The sequence below is a fragment of the Carcharodon carcharias genome, chromosome 25, assembly GCF_017639515.1.
Source record: "Carcharodon carcharias isolate sCarCar2 chromosome 25, sCarCar2.pri, whole genome shotgun sequence".
Classification (NCBI taxonomy): domain Eukaryota; kingdom Metazoa; phylum Chordata; class Chondrichthyes; order Lamniformes; family Lamnidae; genus Carcharodon; species Carcharodon carcharias.
This window is the reverse complement of record NC_054491.1, coordinates 33,434,420-33,462,403: the sequence shown is the minus strand read 5'-3', so window position 1 is coordinate 33,462,403 and position 27,984 is coordinate 33,434,420. Positions and strand designations below refer to the sequence as shown.

Here is a 27,984-nt window from a genome sequence, read left to right as displayed (position 1 = left end):
TGCACTCATCAGGATAAACATAAGAATGTCAAATTTCAAATGATTATATAAATGTGATATGATATATATTATAAATATAATGACATAAGTTGTGTAAATTGTGAACATCTGAATTTTGGCATCCTTGCATTTGCCCTGATGAGTGCAAGACAAAATACTTCGGCAACACGTCTCTCTTTTCAGGAACCATCTGAAGAGGTGGAACATGAAGGGTTAATAAAAAATCTGTACACTAAGTAAATGGGGGTGCAGCTCTCTGGCACTCCAGTGCAACAGAACTGCTTTGGCGGTGATCTCTACCACATGATCATTCCACGACGTTGGCCTGATTGATGTTGACGGAAGCTGAGCAAAGGCTATACATGGATAGTCTGTCCCAGCCAATGCCAGAGGCTCCCTAGCCTGGGAGCAGCCATCAGGACCTGAAAAGGTGCAAGGCATGGAAAGAGTTTAGCGGCTAGTGGCGGGGAGGGAAGCAGTGGAGGGCAGGTGGTGGTGGTGGTGAAAAAAAAACAGACAAGTAAATTACCCAAACAGTGCAAATATTCTACTATCTCTTCCTCCGATTTAATACCTCAAGCCATAAAACAGGGACCGGCTGTTCCTTCAGCGATGTTGCTGATGGGTTTCAAGACTCCTCTAATGCAGCCATCAATTGCCTCCCAGGAAAGCAATGTTGGTTCTGCCTCATAGCCTTTCCCTGTTAGTGCAGCGCATGTCTGACAGTAATTCAAGGCCATTCCTGTCATGTCTGTGACAGGAAAATCTCTCTTTGTGAACAAACACATTCCCCACCTGAGCGAGCCTCATAAATCTGCGAAAGATTGGCACTGAGAGCTGCCTCTTGCTAAATAACACCCTGCCCCTGTCTGCAGGGACGTGAAGCCTCTGTGCAACAATATTAATTCTCTGTTTTCCCAGCTGCTTGCTTTCTTCTTCCTACCTAAATGCTTCGATGATGTACGATGTGACTGCTGAACCTCCGATGTGTTGGCTTGGCTGCCATGTCAAGGTGACACTATTACGGGTGACATCAGTGATCAGTGGCTTCGAGGGAGGGCCAGGTAGGAGGTCCGGTTCAGCTGACAGGATGCGAGTCGGGCTGCCATTTTCTGAAAGAAAGGAAGTAGTATTTTTCAACGTATGTCTTCATTATTTATCTAATCACAGGCAAACACAACACACACAGTCCATGCATTACTCTGTGACTGAAAAGATGGGGCTTAAATCGGGCCACTCAATTCAACCTTCAGTTGGCAGAAGAGGGAGCAGAACGGAAAACAATCATTCAGATGGTAGAGCTTGACTTCTGACTCCCTGACTGGACATTGAAACTTCAAATCAGCCAATAAGATGGCCATAGCAATCAAATGCAATTGTGATGCACCTCGTGGTCAATCAGCCAGTGCAATCTTTGAGACCTGGCAGTTCTGGCTTATACAGACAGAAGGGTTGGATAGGTGAGGTAACAGAGTGGCCCGTAGCCCAGGATCAGGCTGCACTTTGATAGAGAAGAGGAATGAGAAGATGTGGATTGGTCTGTCCAGCTCACTAGTAATTATTTATTTATTCCATATTCATTGTTAGATGTGGGCATCAAAGTCAGGGCCAGTATTTATTGACAGTCCCTCCTTGTTCTTGAGAAGGTGATAGTGATCCCACCTTCTTAAACCACTGCAGTCTATCTGCTATAGGTACACATGATATTAGGAAGGATTTTGACTCAGCAACAGTAAAGGAATGGTGATATAGTTCCAATCATGATGGTGTGTGACTTGTAGGGGAACTTGCAAGTGATGATGTTCCCATGCATCTGCTGCCCTTGTCCTTATAAGGGTAAAGGTCATGGGTTTGGAAGGCACTGCCAAAGAAGGCTTAGCGAGTTGCTGCAGAGCACTTTATAGATGATACACACTGCTGTCACTGTGTGCTATTAGCAGAAAGAGTGAATGTTTTAGGTGGTGGATGGGCTGCTGACCAAGTGGTTGCTTTGTCTTGGCTGTGTTGAGCTTCTTAAGTGTTGTTGGAGCTGCACTCATCCATGCAAATGGAAAGCATTCTAAGACATTCCTGGCTTGTCTCTTATAGATGCTGGACATACCTTGGAGAGCCACGAGGTGAGTTACTTGCCGCAGAATTCCCAGCCTCTGATCTGCTCTTGTAGCCACAGTATTTATATAGATGGTCAATAGTAACCCCAAGGATGTTGATGGTGGGGTTTCATTAATCATAGTACCATTAAATGCCAAGGGGAGATGTTAGATTTTCTCATGTCGGAGATGGTCATTGTCTGGCATTTGTGTGGTGCGAATGTTACCTGTCATTTATCAGACTGGCCTGAATGTTGTCGAGGTCTTGCTGCATATTTACTTGGACTACTTTGAGGATCAGAGGAATTATGAATGTTGTAGAATATTGTGCAAGCACCAGTGAACATCCCCACTTCTGATCTTATTATGGAGTGAAGTTTATTGATGAAGCAGCTAAAGATAGTTGGGCCTAGGATATTATCCTGAGGAACTCCTGCAGTGATGTCCTGGGACTGAGATGATTGAACTCCAACAATCACAACCGTCTTCCTTTGTGCTGGGTATGACTCCAACTCGTGGAGTGCTTTCCCTGGATTCTCACTTACTTTAATTTTGCTAGGGCTCAGTTAATGCCACACTCTGTCAAATGCTGCCTTTTTGTGAAAAGCAGTCACTCTCATCTCACTTCTGAAATTCAGCTCTTATATTTGGGCCAAGGCTGCAAGGAGGTCTGCAGCTAAGTAGCTCTGGCAGAACCCATACTAAACATTGGTGAGCAGGTTATTGAGTAAATGCTGCTTAATAGCACTGTAAATGACACCTTCCATCACTTTGCTAATGAGGGTAGAATGAAGAGGGGGATTTATGGAGGCATCCGGGGTCTTGCTTGCCAATTGGAGAGCCAGCAAGAGACCTGTGTTGCCTCCTCCTGGAAAACCAACCAGTATTATGTGCCTCTCAGGCTCTGAAGTGGCCACTGGCCTTCCCGAGGATCAAGGACCCTGGGGGTGGAAACTCTGCCACCTGAGAGCTGCCGGCCAATCAGAGGCTGACAGCTCATTTATTCAGCAGCATCGCCAGGGAGCAGGTGGCTGCTGCCAGAGTGACCCAGGCCTGGGGTAAGTCAAGGCAGGAGGTCTTTGGTGGGCGAGGCAGTGTCAGCAGCAAGGGCAGGGGAGTGGCTCTTAGCTGGCATGCCAGGTCCCTCGATCAGGCACTGAGCGTCATTGATCAGCCCTCCGCCAGCGCCGGAGACCACAATCAGCTCACCCAGGTTTGCTTGCCATGCAGATCGCATGGCGACAGGCCCACAACTGGGTTCATACAGGCAGCAGTGAGATAAGGTGCTTAAAAGTTCATTAATTGCCACTTAAGGGCCTCAACGGCAGCAGAATGGGAAGTCTGACCGCAAGCCTTCCCACCCTGGGCTTAATTTCTGTGGAGGTGGGAAGTTGGCGGGGTGCTCACACAGCGCCTTCCTGACTGATTAAATGCCCTCCTTGCCTCCGAACTCCCTCTGGGCATGGGCCAGCAATTGGCCAGTTTGGATTTGTCTTGCTTTTTGTGGGTAGGTCACAGCTGGGCAACTGTTCACACTGCCAGCCAGTGGCAGTGTTGTAGCTGAACTGGAAAAGCTTGGCTAGGGGCACGGCTAATTCTGGAGCACAACTCTTCAGTACTATTACCGGGATGGGATTTGAATTTATACCTCCAGAGCTTTTGTCCAGGCCTCTGGATTACTGCTCCAGTGACATTGCCACCAAACTATTATCTCCTTAAAGGTGAGGTCAAGCTTTTCTGTCTGAAGGATGCCCAGAGGCCAACTGTAACTATAAACACACAGCCAGGAATACTGTGGAAACAGTGGTATTTTTCACTCCACCATTCCTGTAGGCACAATCCCTGGGACTCCACTCCCATTCCGATTGACAGAGTTGGCTACTCAAAGACAACAGGAGTAGCGTGCTAATAAAACAACAAATATTAGTAGAAACAGAAACCTGAAAGGGAGCTCAGCAAATACAACCTGGACTGTAGTTTTACTACTGACATCCAGTTTTGCCACTGAATTTTCCTCTCTGACATCATTTCACAGTTGACCCCAGTTTAAATACATCCGGCTTCGAAACTGTTTGCAGATTGTTGGGATGGATGCGAGTCTTGTCAGACTGTGCTATGAAGTCATTCACAAAATCTAAAAGACACCAGCTGCCTACCACAAAAATCAACTTGTGCCCACCAGCTAGCAAAAGCACACACGTGTGCACCCCCTCGGCAACCCCCTCAAAAATGCTATAGGCCATCCCTTTAAGCTCCAACTACGTCACAGGCTTGCACTGCCTTATCCTATTCACTCTTTGTTTCAAAGGCCATCAGGTTCCGTAATGCATTGCACAATCAAACATATTTGTTTAACCTCTGACCTGCCTCCATTCTAGGTCAGGTTGTGACACTGAAAATCAAACCAGTCAGTGATGTACGGGAGGGCAAGTTCATTTAAGAGCAATTATAAGGAAAAGTCAGCCATTTATCAGGGGCTCTATTAATATTTCAGTCAGAGATGGCTCACGGGCTGGCAGCTCCCTTCTGAGCTGCTCTCCTTTGTAACTGTCCAGGATCATCCTTCATCCTTCCCCCACCTCTCCAGTCTCCTCCCCCTCCTCTGCTTAAGATCCCCTCTCCCTTTCAGTGGGTGCATTTTAGTTCAGTCTTCAAGTTCAAGCTACAAGTTTTTGAAAAAACATGCAGGATTTTGGCATCACTAGCAAGACCTGTGTTTACTGGTGGTGAGCCTTCTTTCTGGATCGCTGTAACAGGATGGATTGCTAAACAATCAGTGGGTGGTTGAGAATCAGCCATGTTGGCGTGTGACATAGAGGCCAGACCAGGTAAGGGTGGCAGGTTTCCTTCCCTAAACAACATTTCATGATCTTTTCAAACAACCCAACACTTGCCATCAGCTTTTTATGTTCACATTTTCCTAACTGAATAAACTACTGCTGATGGACTTGATTCTGCTGAGATTACCATTCTACTACACTACTGCCCCCAAGTTTATAACCGCCTGTGTGGAGTGTCACTAAAGTATTCACTAAAGAATCTGAGAGAATAAATCTTAATGTCAGCATTGGCAGCTGATATCCCTTTTGCTTTGAATGGTGGGTGGTCTTTATTGTCCTTGTGCTTATTTAGTAATTGTGACACAAGAAAATTTTTTTTCACACAACGAGTGGTTCGGGTCTGGAATGCACTGCCTGGAAGTGTGGTGGAGGCAGGTTCATTCGGGGCATTCAAGAGGGTATCAGATGATTATTTGAATAGAAACAATGTGCAGGAGTACAGGGAAAAGGCAGGGCAATGTACTAGGGCATAATGCTGATTTGGAGAGCCGATGCAGACATGAATGCATCAATTGTCTCCTTCCGTGCCATTAAAATTCTGTGATTTTGTGAAATAATCTCTCGTACTTTGCATTTAGGCTGTATGTACCTGTAGTTTTATCTTTCCATTTAGTTCTAATTAAACAGGCCATTCTGATGACCTGTCCTGTCGACTGTTTGCTTCCTAGTTGACATAATGTGATTTAATTGCACCCTACCTTGCACTTCCAGATAGCCGCTCCAGGTGGTCTCCCCACTTGATCCTGTGGCGACGCAGACATACATACCAGTATCGGTTACCTAGCAACAAAAAGCAGTCAATTGGATGTTGTCCTTGCTTGTACCGGTCACTGTAAATTAAATAGTGGGCATTGCTCGAAGCATCCTTAAGACTAATGTACAAGATTAATATTCTGTTTTAACTCCTTTATAATTACAAAAACAAACGTGATATGGAGGGACATAAAAACAGAAAATGCTGAACTCAGCAGGTCAGGCAGCATCTGTGGAGCAAGGAACAGAGCTGAGGGGGGGAGGTGAGGATCAGAACCAAAGGATAGAGATCAGCCATGACCTAATTGAATGCCTGAACAGGCTTGAGGGGCTGAATGACCTTCTCCTGTTCCTAGAACTGATGTTTTTATGTCGATGACCTATCTTTAGAATGGGATGGTGAACAGCTTTTAAGTGAGTACAGATGCACACTGCCATCCTGTCTGAGATCAATGGATTCAGTGCAGGGAAAAGGGTAACGAACCAAAGGGCAAGTTCTGCACTAGGTTAGAGGGCAGAAGTAATTAAATGACCAAAGGGATAATGGTGCAAGGAAGAAGAATGTGACAAGTAAAGAAACAATATTTCCCAGTTCTGATGAAATGTCAGGGACCTGAAATGTAAACTCCACAGATTGTGCCTGATCTATAGACCGTATCCACAATAATCTGCTTTTATTATAGAAACTAAAGAGGGGTCTAAGGGAAGTGTAAGCAGTTACAGCAGAATAGCAGAGAGGGAAGGAACCATGAAAAATTTGGTAAAGAGCAGAAGGCTCCTGCCACATAGGAATGTGGCAGAAAAAAGACCTCTAGACCCCAGGTGTGCAGACCACTTCGCCAGGTGTGTGCCCATAGGAGATGGTCACCCCAAGCACTGTCCTACATCATCTCCACTTCCAGTCATTCTGGTCCCGCATCCTCCATTATGAGCCCTTATTACCTGGCTGTAAATGAGAGTAGTGGTTCAGGTCTAAAGTTGTTAACTTCAATGTTAAGGCCAAAAGTGCCTTGTAGAAAGATGAACTGCTGCCCCTTGAGCTTCTGTTGTTACAAGCAACAATGCCACTGGCAGATGTGTGATCAATCATGCCACTCAATGTATCCTGTCCAAAAACCATCAGTTAGACTCTAACAACATTTCCCATTTTTCTGGAACACATTATGAATTTTTGAACATTGTTTAGCTCTTTTTCCTGCTTCCCTCTCTGTCTTCTCCTCACCCAACTCCTTGCTCTTCAGTGTTTGTTCATATGGGAACTCTGGCATTGAATGTCAGCAGGCCTTTAATACAGGGGTTAGAAAATAAGGGAAAAAAAAGACTTGCATTTGTATAGCATCTTTCACAACCACTGGATGTCACTATACAGCTAATAAAACGCTTTCAAAGTGCAGTCACTGTTGTATTGTAGGAAACGCAGAAGCCAATTAGTGCACAACACGCTCCCACAAAGGGCAATGTGATAATGACCAGTTAACAGTGCTGATTGAGGGATAAATATTGGCCAGGACAACAGGGGGAACTACACTGCTCTTCTTCGAAATAGCACCATGCGATCTTTTACATCCTCTTTCCTGGCAGACAGGGCCTCAATTTGAAGTCTCATCAAAAAAGGGAGAACCTCTGGCAGCCCAGCAATCCCTCCACGCTGTGCTGCAGTGTCAGCCTTAATTTTGTGCTCCAGCCCAGGAGTGGGATTTAAATCTGGAACCTTATGATTCAGAGATACCAACTGAGCCATAGCTGACACCTAGATAAACAGGAGGAGTAGGCCAGTTAGCCCCTCAAGCCTGCTCTGCCATTCAATGAAATCATAGTTGACCTTCTTCCTCAGTTGCACTTTCCCACCCTATCCTCATAACCTTTAATTCCTTTAATTTCCAAAAATCTTTTCATCTTGGACTTGACTATACTCAAAGACTGAGCAATCATTGCTCTCTGGGATAGAGAATTCCAAAGATTCACAACCTTTTGATTGAAAAAAACTCTCCTCATTTCAGTCCTAAATGACTGACCTCTTATTCTGTGATGTAAGTCCCTAGTTCTAAACTCCCAAGCTGGGGGAACCTCCCAGCACCTATCCTGTCAAGACCTTTCAGAATTTTATGTTTTAATGAGATAATCTCAAATTCTTCTAAATTCCAGGGAATAGAGACCTTTCTACTCAATCTCTCCTCATCTTCTCATTCCAGGACTCAGTCTAGTGAACCTTTGTTGCACTCCTTCTAAGACAAGTATATCTTTCCTTAAGTAAGGAGATCAAAACTGTACACAGTACCTCAGGTGTGGTCTCAATAAGGCCTTATACAATCTTTTCTCATGTTCAAATCTCTTTGTAATAAAGGCTAACATACCATTTGCTTTCCTAATGACACCTAGTTTCTGTGATTAACGTACCAGAGCATTCAGATCCCTCTGAATACCAACAATTCCCTGTCTCTCATTATTTAAAAAAGCATTTTTCTTTTTTCTTCCAAACTGGGTAGCTTCACATTCCTCCACACTATATCCTCCACACAATATTCCACCAGCCATGTTCTTGCCCACTCAGCCAACCTGTCTACATCTCTTTGCAACCTTTTTGTGTCCTCCTCGCAGCTTACTTTCCTGCCTAACTTTGTATTATCAGCAAACTTGGGTACTTTACACTCATCTAAGTCACTGAAATAGATTGTAAATAGTTGAAGTCCAAGTACTGATCCTTACAGTATTCCACTGGTTATAGACTGTCAACTCAAAAATAGCATGTTTATTTCTACTTTTTGTTTTCTGTCCATTAACCAATCCTCAATCCTTGTTAATATAATCCATTGAGCCCTGCACATTATTGAATGTTTTCTTTTTAAATCCAAGTGCACCACATCCATTAGTTTTCCTTTATCCTCTCCATTAATTAGATCCTCAAAAACTCAGGTATGTCAAACATGGTTTACTTTTCATGGATCCACGATGACTCTGCCTGATCATAAGTACCCTGTTATCATGTCCCTTTAATAGATTCTAGCATTTTTCCTCCTACTGATGCCAGGCTAGTGTCCTCTCTCCCTTCTTCCTTGAATAGCAGGCTTACATTTCATTCCATCAAAGACAAACCTGATCCTGACTTCACCAGGCATCCATCTCCAGTAGGTGTCGCTGGCTCGCAATCAAGAGGATGAACTCAAGCAGAGTTTCTCCTTCCTAACCTGGGACACCAAATTTAATCCAGTCTCTACTGCCATCCTGTCTGAGATCAATGGGTTCGGTACAAGACAAGGAATTGAACTGGGGGCTACCTAGATCCATATGTCTCAGTTAGTCACTAGTTAAACATTGAACTGTCAGTAGAGCTCACTATAGAATAGGCAACAGAGAAGGAGAAGGAGGGGAAAAGGTACCATGATTCTGAAGAGCAATCCCCATATCCCTGCATCTTTTTCTCTGTCATCCCTTTAATATGAAATCCTTCTGGCCAATGCCACTCAGCCAAGGGTCTACTTGCTTTTCTGCCAGGCTCTCTTAAAATTGTGCAGATGTGCACTGCAGCAGCCTGGGGTGATCTGGCCAGCAATTTCCCTGCCTTTTATGGAGTGATGGTCTGTGAGCCAGCATATGGAGAACTCTCAGCAGGAGGCCCTATCCTCCCACCCCCTCTGTATTGAGAAGAACCCATTTCCTGGAAACAGCAGATGGCAGTTCAGGGGAGTGCACTCACACGGAGCATTCGCGCATCTGAGAATGTAACCTCGATGTTTCTACTTGGGGAAACCATGACTGGAAGCAAAGCCAACTTGCTGCAATTTTAATGCAGCTCAGGGCTGCAGGCCCGATCCACCGAGTAGGAAACTGCAGGGAATTAATTTTGTTTTAAAAAAATAAAACAGGGAAAGAATCAACTTCTGAACCCAGGCATAGAGGGCAGAATCTTACTGGCTCCCTGGGTAATGGGGAAGAAGGCAGAAGGGGCTGGTAAAATAGAGGGGGAAGCCATGTCAGAATTGCTTCCCAGCACAACCCTGTTGCTGGGAGGGTTCCCAGCGGTGGGCTGCGGCGTTGATTGCACTGGCACTACCAAAGGCCCGATTCAGGGCCGCTTTATGGGCCGCCATCATTTTGTTGATAACGGAGTGGACCCCGCCACGTGAGGGAGCCACTAGCTTCATGGAGGTGGCCTTTCTGTGGCAGCCGGGGAGGGGGTGGTGTCCGAACTTAGCTGGAGACTTCTTAGCTGAAAGACAGGGCTACAGCAGGAAAGGCAAAGGCAATTCTTGTAGCCCCAACGATAGCACGCCCCACACCAACCACCCCCCCACCGCCCCGCCCCCGCCTCCTCAGAGGGATTTGCCCTGTAAATGGTGGGCACCTCCCTCCTCAGGGAACCTGAATTTTCATTTGCACTTACCTCTTCAACGGCAACTTGTGCCTCCCTCCTGAGGCATCCCCAGGGTCCCCTGCCTGCACCCACCTCTCCCGGTGCCGCTGCTGGAGATTCAGAACTGCCGGCCCTCAAATTGGGATGGCACCATCAGGAGATTTGTCATCTTCAATCGGACGATGAGCCCACAAGCAGCAATTAGGAGGCTGAATGCAATAAAATCAACAAGCATGTCCTGTTGCCAGCAATTGCAGACTAGGGACCTCTGTTTCAGCCCAACTTTGGGGCCCTGAAGTCTGTGGTAAAATTCAGCCCACAGCCCTTAACAGCCTTCGTGACTTGATTTATCGAAGTGCATTACAAATAATTGAGTAGCTCTTCCAAAGAGGCAGCACAGGAACAGTGGGCTGAATGGCCTCCCTCTCTGATTCTATGAAACTTTCTCATCTGTTTAACAACTTACCTGGGCCATTCTGGCTTTATCCTGTCTGATGACGAGGGTGATCATGAGTCAGCAGCCTCATTTACATCAGCTGACTTCAATGGGGATGTGGGACAGAATTCTCCCATCCGGGACTAAATCCTGTGGCGGGGCTGGGACAGGGAGTCTTCCCTGTAGTGGAGGCTGATTGAAAATCCCGCTGAATCTTGCATCCCAGGTGCCATTAATTATGCAGTCGGGAGTTTCCCAGCATCTAGCTGGATATGCGTGCCCCGCCATCATATCCGGCCGCCATATTTAAAAGGTGCACAGACATCCTCACTGTCAATACTACTGACTGAGGTGTCTGGAAGGGGCGGTGAAGGTCCAGCACCCAAGCTCAGTCACATCTGCACATCTCCTCAACCATGTCGTGGTCAGGCAGGATGTATCCTACCCAGCTGATGGGAGGAGGTGGCCGAGCAAGGAAGCTAACCCTGCATGGGCACAGGTGGCCGATGCTGTAAGTGCCCAGGCTGTCCATCACAGGTCACCCATACAAGCTCTGAGCTGGAGAAGTGGAGGCACAACTGGCAAGACCAGGTGAAGATGGTGGGGGAGGGGGGTGGGGGTCCGAATGGGAGGTGGGGGGCCCACATCTGAGAGCTCTCCTGGAGTTTGAAGAGAGGACAGGCCTGTTGGCTGGCGTGGAGCAGTACCAGGCAACTGATGATGGGGAGCTTGGACTTGGGCCTCCACTCAATAAGGATCTATCCATGGTATAGAAACCTGAGGGCTAAGTGTACCTCTATGTTGGAGGCAGCTCAAGCTGTCACTCGCTCTCTCCTCTCACAGTTACATGAGCCACCAGGAACAGGCCAAGTCCCAAGGCTGAGGACTCTCTGTCAGGCCTCAGCAGAAGCCCTAGCCTGGAGACGAGCCAGGAGAGAGGACAAGAGGAGAGATGTTCACCTGTAGAGACATCACAGCAGACGCCTGCACCCTCCACCAGCCTAGAGACCAGAAACCTGGGTGGCTATGAGCTTTAGCATAGGAAGGGTCTCGCACTCTGGTGGTCTTTGCACAGACACATATCCACAGCAGGAGGAGGCAGAGCTCACCAGCACTCGGAAGTCTGCTGGGAAAGAGGAGTCTGCGAGGTCCGAGTCCGATGATGGGCTTCTGGAATTGGCCTTCCAACTAATGGTGGAGAGTCAGCAAGAGACAGGGGAACATCAGGCAGAGGTGGTAGAGGCCCTCAACAGGCTGGAACGAGAGTCGGAGGAGTCCGTCCACCTCCTGGCTGACAAAGTGGCACCAGCCTGTGCTTGCATTGAGGTCTCTAAGGGGAGGTTGGCGGACTCCATGGAGATCCCTGGTTCAGCAGACCCTGCCAGTGATGCGCGCAGACCTGCACTCCACCACGGCAGTCATGGGGTAGCTGGGCATCTCAGGGTCATCCACTCAGGAATCTCAGATTCCCTTCCAGGTCCCCTCTGCCTGTGACCTCTTCAATCTAGTCCTCTGTCAGCACACAGGGAACAACTGGCCTATAGGAGGACAGCCAAAACAAGTCGGGGCCCTCCAGGCCTCAGCTCTCCAGAGGATGGCTGCCAAAGTCATCCAAGGCAATAGGGCCAACTAGTCAGCAGGCTGCCTCCACCCCTGCTGCAGATATCAGGGGAGCACCTAGAAGAAGTGGTAGGCCAAGAAAAATAAAGAAATTTTGATCACAACTGGTTATACGAATGAACAAATGATTGTCACAATTATAAGTGATGGAAATATAATCACTTTCGTTGCAATAATGTCGACTGTCTTGTTTCAGCGAGGTTCTTAAGGCTTAATGCCACCCTGTGCCACCCCCTCACCCCCCTGCAGACACCCAGTGAATCTGTAGGGAGAAGGGTATGTGACAGGGCATTTGCAAGCCACGTGCAAGCACTCTCCCTCTCATATCCCAGGTCCCTAGCATTGTCAACACTGCTTGCTGGGGATCCCTTTCAGCTGTCCAGCCGAGATGACCTTCATCTCCGCCCATCCACTGACCCAACTCCCATGCAGCATCTCGGGATCTCCAACATGAAGCTCTGCTTAGTTTCAATGGGACATTCTTCTTGCGCTCCGGCACCGTTTCCCCACCCCCAGTCAGTCACCCATGCCCTTTCCCCAATTACTAGTAACACCCCGAGCATTACCTTCGACCTCCCCATTGTTACCCTCCAACCCAAACTCTTTTCTTTTGACAATGTCCAAGTAAACATACATGCTCCCTTCCTCCTGAGAATCCCACCCCGTAAATATTGATCTGCTGCCCTTCTGCCCATCCATCCCAAGTCCATTTGTATCTATGCGTTCCCACCAGCAACCCTTCCCTTGACGCCCCTTCACGTGATACTGTTGCACCCTCACCCTCCCACCCTAACTGCTCCCTCTGCCCCCTGTAACACTCGTACCTACCCCAAGTTCGCTCCCCAGGAATCAACAGTTGACTCTGACTCCTCCCTCCCAGGTGTGAGCCTCTTCACACCTGGACACCACTTCACACCTGAGCAGAGCAACTCCTCACACTTTACACCTGAACATAAAACCCCCCTCCCCTTCACAGCTGGAATTAACTCCCTACCTTCTCCTTCACAGCTGGACATAATCCCCATAAACCCCCTCCCCTACCCGGCAACAACAGGCCCTTCCCACCCTCCCCCTCCATTCCCTCTGCCATCTTGCTACAGCCCTTTCCAGTAACCCCAGCTTCCAACCCTCCACCCCCCCCAAACCACCTCTTCAGTCCCGTGCTAACCTTTTCTAACCATCCCCCCGACCCCCAAAAGTCCCCCACCATGCCAAACAGTACCTACTGCTGTCTTCCACCTGCAGCTCGAGGGCCTGATCCCTTAGAAGTTCCGGATCCATGGCTAAGTCCCTGGAAGAAGGTCTGAAGGTTGAGTGAGGCTGCTGCGTAGAGAGCTCCCACCTTCTGGAAGCTGATAGGTGGAGAAGCCACGCGGATGAATCTCCGCCTGCCGGTGTTCCTGTGGTGCTCCAGGGTCTGGTAGCTGGAGGTCTCCATCTTCTCCTCGGATGTCCGCGAGCTGACCAAGGCCCTTAAGGTAAGTCTGACTTTTCCACGGGGCACATTGGTCCAGATGTGTTCCAGACCAGCATGTTTTCCCGCAGGCGCTGCGGAGAATCAGGCATGGGGGGGTGGTTGGTAATATTCCGGTTGAGCCTTCATCTGCATCCCATTAGTGGGAAGTAAATCAGTTGTACGTCAGCCTCCAGTGGGAATCATGATCCACCATGGCGGCCGGGAGCGGAAGATCACACCCTCATTTTATACCGGCATGAAGCCGATTTTTGGACCTCCCGACGAATTCTCCCCCCCAACCCCCCCATTGATCCCACTGACAGGGGCACAAGAGAATTCTGCCCATAAGAGGGTTCCGGATTCCCAATCACTCGTTTTACACTACGGCACAGTCAAAATTATCCCGAGTATACAATATTCATTCAATACTTAACAATACTTAAAACTTTGAAAGTTTGCTGGGCTTTGGCTTACAGGTTAGGCAAAATCAGACATTCATTCACAGGAGTATGCCCCAAGAAGGAAGGTATAAATTTAATTAGCAAGTTGCTACATCTATGGAGAAATGTTTTGCACGCGGTGGCTGGAAACTTCTGTCTTTGAGGAGATGAGGGAAGAGGCGAATGGGCTTGAAAATTTGGCAGCTGGCATTGGGACCAATACCTGACCTGTTGCCACCTCCACTGGAGATAAGTTCTGGACGGGAAGACCCAAGGTCGACCTTCCCATCCCGCCTCCACTTGAGTCCCTTTACTGACCAATTAGCGACCACTTAAGGGCCTCCTCCTGCCTCCGATACAACCTTCCCAGTTCCAAGCAGGCTTGCCAACATGTGGCCGGCAGAACTGGTCAAACTGTGTTGGCTGGAGGAGGGGGTAGTCCCTCAATTTAGATTAATCTGCGCACGATTGAGAGCATGGACATGGAGCAGGGGGGTGGCCACTGACAGCCGCCCCCCTAGACTTGCTGCTGACTCCCATGGGCCGCTCTCCCCATGGTCCCCTAGCACCATGTGAGATCCCACCCCCTCCCCCTCCACCTCCAACTGCGCTTACCGTTTTCATGGGTCACTCTTCTGGATCTCCAGAGATGGTGGCGGGGATGGTGGTGTTGTTCCGGCAGCAGCCACTGCCTCCTCCTTGGCGCTGCCGAGTGCAAGAGCTGCTGGCCTCTGATCGGCCGGCAGCTCTTGGTTGGTGGAAAGTTGCTTTCGGGGCCCTCAGTCTGGAGAAAGGTCCACTGATGTCCACTTAACTGCCTAATGGGCAGAGGATATGGTATGCCTTCCTCCGCAGAGTCAGTGCGTGCCTCTTGCCACTTTTTCAGGCAGCGGGTGAGACACCTGCCGAGAACGAAGGTCCTGCCCAGTGTATTATTTTAAAGTGGGTCGCCATTGTAAATAAGAAAATGTGGCCTCTATTTAGAGCATAGCAAGCTCTCACAAACAGCAATGGAACAAGTAACCAGTGTTCGTTGAGGAAGGAATATTTGCCACATCAGAGGAAATCACTACTCAGAAGATTATTAACGTAAACCTGAGCTAAATAAACACTCAGAATGACCACCTCTCATCTAAAGGCTCATGGCTTTGACAATATGTCACTCCCTCAATACTGCATTGAAATGGAAGTCCTTAATTACGTGCTCAAATTCTGGAAAAAGTTTGGAACTCACAAACTTAAGCACATATTAATTAGGTGGAGTGGGCCATTTGGCCCCTCGAGCCTGCTCCACCTTTCAATAAGATCATGGCTGATCTGATTGTAACCTCAACCCCACATTCCTGCCTACCCCTGATAACCCTTCACTCCCTTGTTAATCAAGAATATACCCAGCTCTGCCTTCAAAATATTCAAAGACTCTCCTTCCACCGCCTTTTGAGGAAGAGAGTTCCAAAGACTCATGACCATCAGAGAAAAAATTCTCCCCACCTCGGTCTTAAATGAGCGGCCCCTTATTTTTAGACAGCTAGTTTCAGATTCTCCACAAAATGAAACATCCTTTCCACATCCACCCTGCCAAGACCTCTTAGGATCTTAAAGGTTTCAAATAAGTCGCTTCTTAATTCTTATTCTTATTAACTCTTCCAAATTCCAGTGGGTACAGGCCTAACGTGTCCAGCCTTTCCTCATAAGTGAGGCCACCCATTCCTGGTATTGGTTTGGTAAACCTTCTCTGAACTGCTTCTAACACATTTACATATTTATTAAAATAATGAGACCAGTACTGCACACAACACTGCAGATGTGGTCTCACTAATGCCCTGTACAACTGACGCATAAGCTCCCTACTTTTGTAATCAATTCCCCTCACAATAAATGATAACATTCTATTAGCTTTCCTAATAGCCTGCTGTACCTGCATACTAACCTTTTGTGATTCCCTGTGACACCCAGGTCCCTCTGAATCTCAGAGCTCTACAATCTCTTACCATTTAGATAATAGGCTTCTTTTTTATTTTTCCTTCCAAAATGAATGATTTCACATTTGCCCACATTATACTCCTTTTCCCAGATACTTGCTTAACCTAAAACAAAATCAGAATTACCTGGAAAAACTCAGCAGGTCTGGCAGCATCGGTGGAGAAGAAAAGAGTTTGACGTTTCGAGTCCTCATGACCCTTCAACAGAACTGGGTGAATCCAAGGAGAGGGGTGAAATATAAGCTGGTTTAAGGTGGGGGGCGGAGGGGGGCTTTGGGTGGGGGGAGAGAAGTGGAAGGGGAGTGGTGTGGTTGTAGGGACAAGCAAGCAGTGATAGGAGCAGATAATCAAAAGATGTCACAGACAAAAGAACAAAAGAACACAGAGGTGTTGAAGTTGGTGATATTATCTAAACGAATGTGCTAATTAAGAATGGATGGTAGGGTACTCAAGGTACAGCTCTAGTGGGGGTGGGGTGGAAAGGCTAGCAGGGCATAAAAGATTTAAAAATAATGGAAATAGGTGGGAAAAAAAATCTATATAAATTATTGGAAAAAACAAAAGGAAGGGGGAAGAAACAGAAAGGGAGTGGAGATGGAGGAGGGAGTTCAAGATCTAAAGTTGTTGAATTCAATATTCAGTCCAGAAGGCTGTAAAGTGCTTAGTCGGAAGATGAGGTGCTGTTCCTCCAGTTTGCGTTGGCTCTGTCCACAAGAATGACCCAAACCTCCCTGTCGCTTGCCATTTTAACACTCCACCCTGCTCTCTTGCCCACATGTCTGTCCTTAGCTTGCTGCATTGTTCCAGTGAAGCCCAACGCAAACTGGAGGAACAGCAAGCACCTCATCTTCCGACTAAGCACTTTACAGCCTTCCGGACTGAATATTGAATTCAACAACTTTAGATCTTGAACTCCCTCCTCCATCCCCACCCCCTTTCTGTTTCTTCCCCCTTCCTTTTGTTTTTTCCAATAATTTATATAGATTTTTCTTTTCTCACCTATTTCCATTATTTTTAAATCTTTTATGCCCTGCTAGCCTTTCCACCCCACCCCCACTAGAGCTGTACCTTGAGTGCCCTACCATCCATTCTTAATTAGCACATTCGTTTAGATAATATCACCAACTTCAACACCTCTGTGTTCTTTTGTTCTTTTGTCTGTGACATCTTTTGATTATCTGCTCCTATCACTGCTTGCTTGTCCCTACAAACACACCACCCCCCTCCATTTCTCTCCCCCAACCCAAAGCCCCCACCCCACCTTAAACCAGCTTATATTTCACTCCTCCCCTTGGATTCACCCAGTTCTGTTGAAGGGTCATGAGGACTCGAAACGTCAACTCTTTTCTTCTCCACCGATGCTGCCAGACCTGCTGAGTTTTTCCTGGTGATTCTGTTTTTGTTTTGGATTTCCAGCATCCGCAGTTTTTTGTTTTCATCTACTTGCTTAACCTGTCCATTACTTTGTAGCCTATGTTCTCTTCACAATTTACTTTCCTACCTATCTTTGAGTAGTCAGCAAATTTAGCCATCATTCCTTTGGTCCCTTCATCCAAGTCATTTGTATAAATTGTAAAAAGTTGAGGCCCCAGTACTGATCCCTCTGGCACACTGTTCATTACATCCAGCCAACCAGAAAAAGACCCGTTTATGCCAACACTCTGCTTCCTGTTAGCTAGCCAATCTTCTATCCATATCAATTTGTTGCCCCCTACACCATAAGCTTTTATTTTCTGCAGTTACCTTTGATGTGGCATTTTATCAAATGCCTTCTGGAAATCTAAGTACAGCACATCCACCGGTTCCCCTTTATCCACAGCACATGTGACTCCTTCAAAGAGCTCCAATAAATTGGTTAAACAAGATTTCCCTTTTACAAAACCACGTTGACTCTGCCTGATTGCCTTGAATTTTTCTAAGTGCCCTGGTGTAACATCTTTAATAATGCTTTCTAACATTTTCTCTATGACAGATGTTAGGCCAACTGGCCAAGTTTCCTGCTTTCTGTCTCCCTTTTTGAATAAAGGAGTTATATTTGCTATTTTCCTATCTAATGGAACTTTCCCAGAATCTAAGGAATTTTTGAAAACTAAAACCAGTGTACCAACTATCTCATTAGTCATTTCTTTCAAGACCTTAGGGTGAAGTCCATCCAGACCTGGGGATTTGTCAGCCCTCAGCCCCAACAATTTGCTCAACATCACTTCCCTGGTGATTGTTATTTTCCCCGAATTCCTCCCTCCCTTATATTTCCTGATTTACAGCTATTTCCTGGATGTGACGTGTGTCCTCTATAGTGAAGACCAAAGCAAAATACCTGTTTAATTCATCTGCCATCCCCCTACTTTCCATTATCAATTCCCCAGATGCACTCTCTAGAGGACCAATGCTTACTTTGTTAACTCTTTTCTTATTTAAGTGTCTGTAGAAACTCTTACTATCTGTCTTTATATTACTAGGTAGCTTTCACTCATACTCTAATTTTTCCCTCCTTATTAATCTTTTTGTCATTCTTTGCTGTTCTTTATATTCTTTCCAATTTTCTGACCTGCCACCTGTCTTGGTGTAATCATATGCATTTTCTAAAAGTTTGAGACTGTCTTTAGCCCTTTTAGTTAACCATGGGTAGTTGGCCCTTGCCTTGGGAATTTTCTCTCTTATTGGAATGTACATAGCCTGTGTATTGAAATATCCCTTTAAATGTCTGCCACTGAACCTCTATTGACCTATCGCTTAACCTAATTTGCCAGTTCACTTTAGCTAGCTCTACTTTCATGACCTCATAATTGCTCGTATTTAAGTTTAAAATACTAGTCTTGGACGCACTCGTTTCCCCCTCAAAAAGAATGCAAAATTCAATCATATTATGATCCTGCTACCTAGGGGTGCCTTCATTAGGAAGTTATCAATTAATCCCATCTTGTTGCTCAATACCAGGCCCAGTATAGCCTGCTCTCTGGTTGGCTCCAGAATGTGCTGTTCTAAGAAACTATCCTGAAAACATTCTATGAACTCTTCATCTACACTATCTTTGCCCATCTGATTTTCCAGTCTATATGTAGATTAAAATCCCCTGTGATTATTGCTGTACCTTTCTGGCAAACTCCCATTATCTCTTCTTTTATACTCTGTCCTATTGTGTAGTTACAATTAGAGGGCCTGTACACCACTCCCACAAGTGATTTTTTTGCCTTTATCATTTCTCGTCTCAGTCCAAACTGCTTCTGCATCCTGGTTCCCTGAACTTAGGTCATCCCTCTCTTATGTGCTAATACCATCATTAATTAACAGAGCCACCCCTCCACTTTTTCCTAATTTCCTGTCCTTCCTAAATGTCACATACCCTTCAACACTCAGGTCCCAATCTATGACATCCTGTCGCCATGACTGTAATGGCTATCAGATTGTACTTATTTATTTCTATTTGTACTATCAGTTCATCTGTTTTGTTTTGAATGCTATGTGCGTTTAGATACAAAGTCTTTTGTTTGTCCTTTTATTATTTTTGTAGCATCTAGCCTTATCTGCTGATTTGCTCTTAGATTTGTACTCTCTATCCCTTCCTGTCACAGTCTGTTTATCATTTCACATATTAATACCTGTCTCTCTTGCCTTGTCTCTACTCTTTAGTTTACCACATCTTCCCAAATTTGATCCCTTCCCCCACTATTCAGTTTAAAACTCTCTCTACTTCTCTTGTTAGGCGGCTCACGAGGACACCAGCGCCAGCATGGTTCAGGTGTAGACTGTCCCAGGTACAGATCCCACTTTCCCTAATACTAATGCCAGTGCCCCACAAACCGGAACCCACTTCTCCCACGCCACGCATTCATTTCTCTAATCTTATTTGTCCTATGCCAATTTGCACGTGGCTCAGGTAATAATCCAGAAATTATTACTTTTGAGGTTCTGCTTCTTAATCTAACTTCTGAGTCACAGGCAATTATGCTACCAACTGAGCAAAGCTGACACTCTTGTGTGTGAATTAGTGACACTGAGAGTGAAACACAATTTTGATGGGGTGTAAATCAGGCGTCAATAGATTTGCAGCTCATTATACACTCCTTGCTACATCCTGCCCACAAAATATTGTGCTTATAATGCACCTTGCCTGGTGTACACCCAGCCCACTACACACCCACTCATTACACACACACACACACACACACACACACATCGACCTGTTACACACCCCAACCATTAGACACCCAGCCCATAACACATACACCTGTTACACACCCGCTCATTGCACACCCAACCCTTAACAAGCCCACCTGTTACAAATGAATGCATTACATGCCCACACATTGCACACCCATCCATTACACACCAACACATTACACACCTGCTGTTTACACTGCCAACCCATTAAACATCCTGGATGAAGTTTTTTGCATTGCAGTCCATGAAAAGCAAATCATTGCAAAAGGAGAGAGTTTTATTCCACTAGCGTGGTCTGGATTTGAACTCAATGTGGTTGACTTAAATGCTCTCTGAAATGGCCTAGCAAGCCACTCAGTTGTATCAAACTGCAGCACAGCCTATAAGGAAGGCAGACTTGAATTGTCCATCACCAAGAGTGACTCAGCAGCACCACTACTGACAGAGTTAGCTGAGTCCTTAGCTGCAAGACTGGGTCTGCAGCAGGTGTTGAGGGGGCCAACAAGAGGGAAAAACAAACTTGACCTCATCCTCACCAACCAGCCTGCCGAAGATGCATCTGTCCATGACAGTATCTGTGGCAGTGACCACCGCACAGTCCTTGTGGAGGGCAAATCCCGTCTTCACATTGAGGATACCCTCCATCGTGTTGTGTGACGCTACCACCATGCTAAATGGCATACATTTCAAGCAGATCTAGCAACTTAAGATTGGGCAACCGTGAGGCACTGGGGAGCATCACAGCATAGAAATGTATTCAACCACAATGTGTGACCTCATGGCCCGGTATATCCTCCACTCTACCATTACCACCAAGCCAGGGGATCAACACTGGTTCAATTAAGAGTGCAGGAGGGCATACCAGGAGCACCACCAGGCATATCTAAAAATGAGGCGTCAACCTGGTGAAGCTACAATTTAGGACTACTTGCGTGCCAAGCAGCATAAGCAGCATACTATAGAGCTAAGCGATCCCACAACCAACAGATCAGATCTAAGTTTTGCAGTCTGGCCACATCAAGACCCGAATGGTGGTGGACAATTAAACAACTCACTGGAAGAGGAAAATATCCCCAACTTCAATGATGGGGGAAGCCCAGGTCATCAGTGATGGAGGGGGTCACCAACAGTGCTATCAAGCGGTTCTTGCTTATCAATAACCTGCTCTCTGACGCCCAGTTTGGGTTCTGCCAGGGCCACTCAGCTTCTGATCTCATTACAGCCTTTGTTCGAACATGGGCAAAAGAGGTAGACACCAGAGGTGAGGTGACAGTGACTACCCCTAACTACAAGGCAGCATTTGACTGAGTGTGGCATCAAGGAGCCCTGGTAAAATGAGTCAGTGAGGATCAGGGGTAAACTCTCCAATGGTTAGAGTCCTACATAGCAGAAAGGAAGATGGTTGTGGTTGTTTGAAGTCAATCATCTCAGTTTCAGGACATCACTGCAGGAGTTCCTCAGGGTAGTGTCCTCGGCCCAGCCATCTTCAGCTGCTTCATCAATGACTTTCCTTCCATCATAAGGTCAGAAGTGGGGATGTTCGCTGATGATTGCACAATGTTCAGCACCATTCGTGACCCCTCAGATACTGAAGCAGTCTATGTCCAAATGCAACAAGACCTGAACAATATCCAGGCTTGGGCTGACAAGTGGCAAGTAATATTCGCACCACACAAGTGCCAGGCAATGACCATTCCCAACAAGAGAAATTCTAACCTTCATCCCTGGACATTCAATGGTATTACAATCGCTGAATCCCCCAATGTCAATATCCTGGAGGTTACCATTGACCAGAAACCGAACTGGACCAGCCATATAGATACTGTGGTTGCAAGAACAGGTCACATGCGTGGAAACCTGAGGCAAACAGCTCACCTCCTGACTCCCCAAAGCCTGTCCACCATCTACAAGGCACAAGTCAGGACTGTGATGGAATACTCTCCACTTGCCTGGATGAGTGCAGCTCCAACAACACTCAAGAAGCTTAACATCATCCAGAACAAAGCAGCCTGCTTGATTGGCACCCTAAGCACAAACGTTTACTCCCTCCACCACCGACACATAGTGGTGTTAGGAAATAGAGATAGTGTAAGTAAGTTATATGAGTATTTGGGTGTGTTAAGAATAAGGTTTATCTTTCAGTTAAGTTTAATTTGTATTTCTGTGTTTGTGTGTTAAGAAAAAGGGGGAGTTGAATTTTAGTTTCACTTTAAAAGATACATGCATTTTAATGAAGGTTGACAGCTCTTGCAGGAAGTTAAAAATAAACAAAGGTAAAAAAAAACTGTGCTGTTGCCTAGCAAAAGAGATCCAGAGAGAGGGACCCACGGAGACAGAGAAAACTAGGAAAGCAGTTTCAGTTCAGTTGAAGCCAGGATTCCCAAGAGGCTGGGCAGCAGAGGGACAGACAGCCAGTCCTAAACAAAAGTTGAAGCCAGTTTCCAGGAGAAGCTGGACACAGGGGAAGGAACTGTAGTACCAGGGTCCAGAAACTAAAGATGAAAGTCCCCAAATCCAGGATAGTGGAACAGGAAAGGTCAAAAGAGGACAGACTAGTCAAAGAACAAGGACAGGAACCTGGAAAAGTTCCTGTTCTGTGAAGGTGAAAGTAAGCAGAGAGGAAGACTCCAAGCTTGAAGAGAGGAAAGCTGCAGGAAGCAGAATTAAAGCAGAAAAAACAGATTGCGAGAATCCAGAAGGTCCAAGGAGACAGCTGAAGGTCTGTAACTCTTTACTATGGGCATGTGACGCAGTGGTGTTCTGTTGGCACGGCTGAGTCAGTGAGAGTGCATGGAAAAAATGGCAATGAATGGACATGGCAATCCAGGTGAGAGGAACATTGGAAGGAGAGTTTGAAACCCTGGAGGTGGATCCTTGTGGAAGGTGTCTGGAGGAAAGCATTGTTTGGGAGAATATTCCAAAGTGAGTTCTTCGAGAATGGAAATTGGAAACCCTTGTGTGAAAGATGGAGTTCAGTGAGACCAACTGGCTCACAGTGTGACAAACATCTTTGGGGCTGGGGGGGGCGGTGCGGGGCGAGGGGGGAAGTTGAGAGATCCATAGCACTTGATTGGGGTGACATCTGTCAATTGGTTTCAGAGAAACCACAGGTCGCCTATCGGTTTGCATGGACTGTGTACTTACTGTGAACATTAGTGTACAAGATAACTTATGTAACTTGTGTTATCCTTACAAATCCATATATATCTGTGTAGGTATAGTTTTGGGTAAAGGAGTGTTGTAACATAGTTAATATTTTCTTGTTTAATAAATGATTTATTGTTATAAGTTCATCAGTTGATTCCTGTGACTCTGTTCAGTAACCACTCTCCATGTAGCTAAACAAAAAATAAAAGTTAGGATCTATCAAGCTGGCTTCCATCTTGAGATCTGGCCTGTCCAGCAGTAACATTAGCTGGGATCATTACAGTAGCAACAGCGTGTACCATCTACAAAATGCACTGCAGGATCCCACCAAGGTTCCTTCGGCGACACCTTTCAAATCCATGATCACTACCACCTAGAAGGACAAGGGCAGCTGATGCATGAGAACACCACCATCTGGAAATCCCTCTCCCAGCCACACACCATCCTGACTTGGAAATATATCACTGTTCCTGCACTGTTGCTGGGTCAAAACCTTGGAACACCCTCCCTAACAGCATTGAGTATACCTACTGCAGCAGTTCAAGAAAGCAGCAACCACCACCTTCTCAAGAGCAATTAGGGATGAGCAATAAATACTGGCCTAGGCAACAATGCCCACATCCCATAAATGAAAAAAAAAATGGGATGTGCGCATTACTGGCAAGCCTAGCCATAGCATCTTTAATTACCCTTGCGTAGGTGTTGGTGAGCCTTGAAAGCAGCTGAGTCAACCATATTGCTGTGGGTCTGAGATCATATACAGGCCATATAGGGGAGATGTTAGCTTAGTGGTTATATACACTAGTAATCCAGAGGCCCAGGCTAATGTCCTGGGGACATGGGTTCAAATCCCACCACAGGAGCTGCTAGATTTAAATTTACTTAATAAATCTGGAATATAAAACTATGGAGATATCATCAACTGTTGTAAAATCCATCTGGTTCACGAATGTCCTTTAGGGAAGGAAATCTACCTTCCTTACCTGGTCTGACCTATATGTGATTCCAGACCCATAGCAATGTGGTTGACTCTTAGCTGCCCTTTGAAATGGCCTAGCAAACCATTCAGTTCAAAGGTGATTAGGGATGGGCAATAAATGTTGGCTTTGTCAGCGATGCCAACAACCCATGAAAAGATTAAATTTAGGAGCAAATCAGATTTTCTTCCCTAAAGTATATGACAACTGAACCAAGTGGGTTTTAATGACCATCCAGTGGTTACTACTGAAATTAGATGTTTTATTTAATTAATTGAATTAAAATTCTCCAGCAACCATGGTGGGAATATGAACCCATGTCTCCAGGTCATTACTCTGGATTACTAGTCCAGCAACATAATCACTGTGCTCCATACTTCAGGCTGTTCACTGCTGCATGTGGGAGCTTGCTGTGCACAAATTGGCTGTTTCCCACATTATCACATTGACTACAATTCAAAAATACTTAATTGGCTATAAAGCACATTGGGACTCCTGAGGTCATGAAAAGTGCGATATAATTGCAATTTTTCCAATCTAGCAATTCAACTGGATTTCTTGGGAAATAATCAAGCATGATACAAAAACGCAAAGTCATAGTCAAAAAATTATGCTCCAGGGCTGAATGACGTACAAGATCATATGCAGGGGTCATCAGTGTCACCAGTGATAGCCTAAGAATTGGATGGCGTCTGCTTACAACGGCACCTATTTTTCTCATATCTCTGCATCATGTTTCTGGATCAAGATCCTGGGATCATCACTCCACAGGATTGCCTAGCATTCTTTGTTATTTAGTGTAAGGGGTCACCAAACAGGCAAGCACCCAGCCCCCATTGCAAATTAGCATCTGTCATAAGGAAATGTCATTCGCTACAGAGCCTGATTAAAAGTCAAAGACAGTGGCATCATTCTGCCAGCCCATATTGCCAGAAAAGGTCAAAGTTTGTACAAATACTCTCTCCAAGGACATTAAATTGAATCATTTTATAAAGACTTGAACTATGTCAAGTCCAAACAGTGATTGATTCAAAGTGTGAAGGTCCCTCATTCAGTATAACAGCAGAAGAAACTGAACACACACAAAACAACCCTTTCATCTCATTTACTATTTGAAGGGGCTTCAAGTCACAGAGGCATCCCAGGATAATGTGGATAATTCCTTGTGATAGTTGTAAATAATGATTCGTATGATCTCAGTGGTACAGAGAAGGCAAACTGCTAAAGGTTGGACAATGATTAATACTGCTTTAAGTGAGTAACAACCATTTAAAACAATACCCCATTCACCCAGTCAACAGGAAATAAAGACACCTAATCCACGAACAAAGGAAGGAAATAGAGTGACAATTATAGGGTGCATGTTATGTACCTTTCCCTCTTCCCTCCCGTTGTTCTCCTATACTGTTTGCTAGCCAATTGCTGGGATAGCCTTGATTAACTCTTCCTTGATGCTTTTCCACCCATTTTGAAAGGAAAACTTGTCCTATATCTAATGTGAAAACACTTCACGGAAGAAGTAGCTTTACTTTGCAATTATCTGATACTGTATATGACCTGAAACAGTTGGTGACACAATGAAGAGGGGTCTTTTTATTCATTCATTTATTGTCCATCCCTAATTGCCCTTGAGAAGGTGGTGGTGAGCTGTCTTCTTGAACCACTGCAATCCTTGTGGTGCAGGTACATTCACAGTGCTGTTAGAGAGGGAGTTCCAGGATTTTGACCCAGCGACAATGAGGGAAAGGTAATATATTTCCAATTCAGGTTGGTGACTGGCTTGGAGGGGAACTTACATGTGGTGGTGTTCCCATGCATCTGCTGCTCTTGTCCTTCTAGATGGTAGTGGTTGTGGGTTTTAACGGTGTTGCCTAAGGAGGCTGTTCTTGCAGTGCATCTTGTAGATGGTACACACTGCTGCCACTCTACGTTGGTGGTGGATGAACTGAATCTTTGTGGATGGGGTGTCAATCATGTGGGCTGCTTTGTCTTGGATGGTGTCAAGCTTCTTGAGTGTTGTTGAAGCTCTACTCATCCAAGTAAGTGGAGAATATTCCGTCACACTCCTGACTTGTACCTTGTAGATGGTGGACAGGCTTTGGGGAGTCAGGAGGTGAGTTCATCGCCATAGATTCCTACCCTCCAACCTGTTCTTGTAGCCACAGTATTTATATGGCTAGTCCAATTCAGTTTATGATCAATAGTAACCCTCAGGATGTTAATAGTGGGGGATTCAACAATGGTAATGCCATTGAATCTAAAGGGGCAATGGTTAGATTCTCTCTTGTGGGAGATGGTCATTGCCTGGCACTTGTGGGGCACAAATGTTACTTCCCACTTGTCAGCCCAAGCCTGGATATTGTCCAGGTCTATCTGCATTTGCACGTGGACTACTTCCATATCTGAAGGATCACAAATGAGCTGTACATGGTGCAATCATCAGCAAACATCCCCACTTCTGACCTTATATTGGATGGAAGGTCGTTGATGAAGCAGCTGAAGATGTTTTGGATGAGGTCACTATCTTGAGAAACTCCTGTAATGATGTCCTAGAACTGAGATGATTGACCTCCAACAACCACAACCATCTTCCTTTGCGCTAGGTATAACTCCAACCAGCGGAGAGTTCCCCCCCCCCCCCCCCGTATTCCCATTGACTCCATTTTTGTTAGGGCTCCTTGATGTCACACTCAGTCAAATGCTGCCTTGACATCAAAGGCAGTCACTCTCATCTCACCTCTGGAGTTCAGCTCTTTTGTCCATGTTTGAACCAAGGCTGTAATGAGGTCAGAAGCTGAGTGGCAACACAACATGTTGGAGGGCATCCTCAATGTGAAGACAGGACTTGGTCTCCATAACGACTGTGTAGTGGTCACTCCTACCAATACTGTCACAGGCAGATGCATCTGCAGCAGGCAGGTTGGTGAGGATGAGTTCAAGTATGTTCTTCCCTTTTGTTGATTCCCTCGTCACCTGCCACAGACCCAGTCTAGCAGCTATATCCTTTAGGATTTGGCCAGCTCAGTCTATTGTGGTGCTACCAAGCTGCTCTTGGTGATGGACATTGAAGTTCCCCACCCAGAGTACATTCTGTGCCCTTGCCACCTTCAGTGATTCCTCCAAGTGGTGTTCAACATATTGGAGCACTAATTCATCAGCTGAGCGATTATTTGGGAAGGTGGGGGAGGTGGGGGGGGGTGGCTGGGGTGTGGTTGTTGGCAGTGGGAGTGCTGGTACATGGCGGTCAGCAGGAGGTTTCTTTGCCCATGTTTGACCTGACGTCATGAGACTTCATGGGGTCCGGGTCACTGCTGAGCACTTAAAGGGCAACTCCCTCCCGATTGTATACCACTGTACCACCGCCATCTCTGTGGTATCTGGGATATTATCTGTAAAGTATGATTCCCTGAGGATGACTATGTCAGGCTATTGCTTGACTAGTCTGTGAGACAGCTCTCCCAAGTTTGGCACAAGATCCCGGAGGTTGGGAAGGGGGACTCTGCAGGGTCGACAGGTTTCCAGTGCCTAGGACAATGACAGTTGGTCCGTCCAGTTTCATTCCTTTTAGATTTTTTAGCAGTTTGATTTTCCCTATGAGGGTGGGAAACAGAAGTTGGGACTGTTTACAGCTCCCAAACCCACCCCCAGCACAAAATGGGGTTTACACCCCCTTACGTGGCCTGTAGACAGGTTCTCTGTTTAATTAAGGACATTGGGTGGGCTACGATGCT

At 46.1% G+C, this 27,984-nt stretch overlaps 1 protein-coding gene across 4 annotated transcripts in view; it reads right to left on the bottom strand.

Annotated features, from left to right (window-relative positions):
• The window catches only part of robo3 (roundabout, axon guidance receptor, homolog 3 (Drosophila)), a 309,406-nt gene that overhangs the window by 91,968 nt on the left and 189,454 nt on the right, over positions 1-27,984 (bottom strand). For all 4 annotated transcript variants that reach the window (XM_041174412.1, XM_041174414.1, XM_041174415.1 and 1 more), the window contains 2 exons: positions 5,629-5,710; positions 944-1,112 (listed from right to left, as the gene is read on the bottom strand). In XM_041174412.1, coding sequence (XP_041030346.1) covers positions 944-1,112; positions 5,629-5,710 — 251 coding nt within the window. The remainder of the gene's footprint in view (positions 1-943; positions 1,113-5,628; positions 5,711-27,984) is intronic.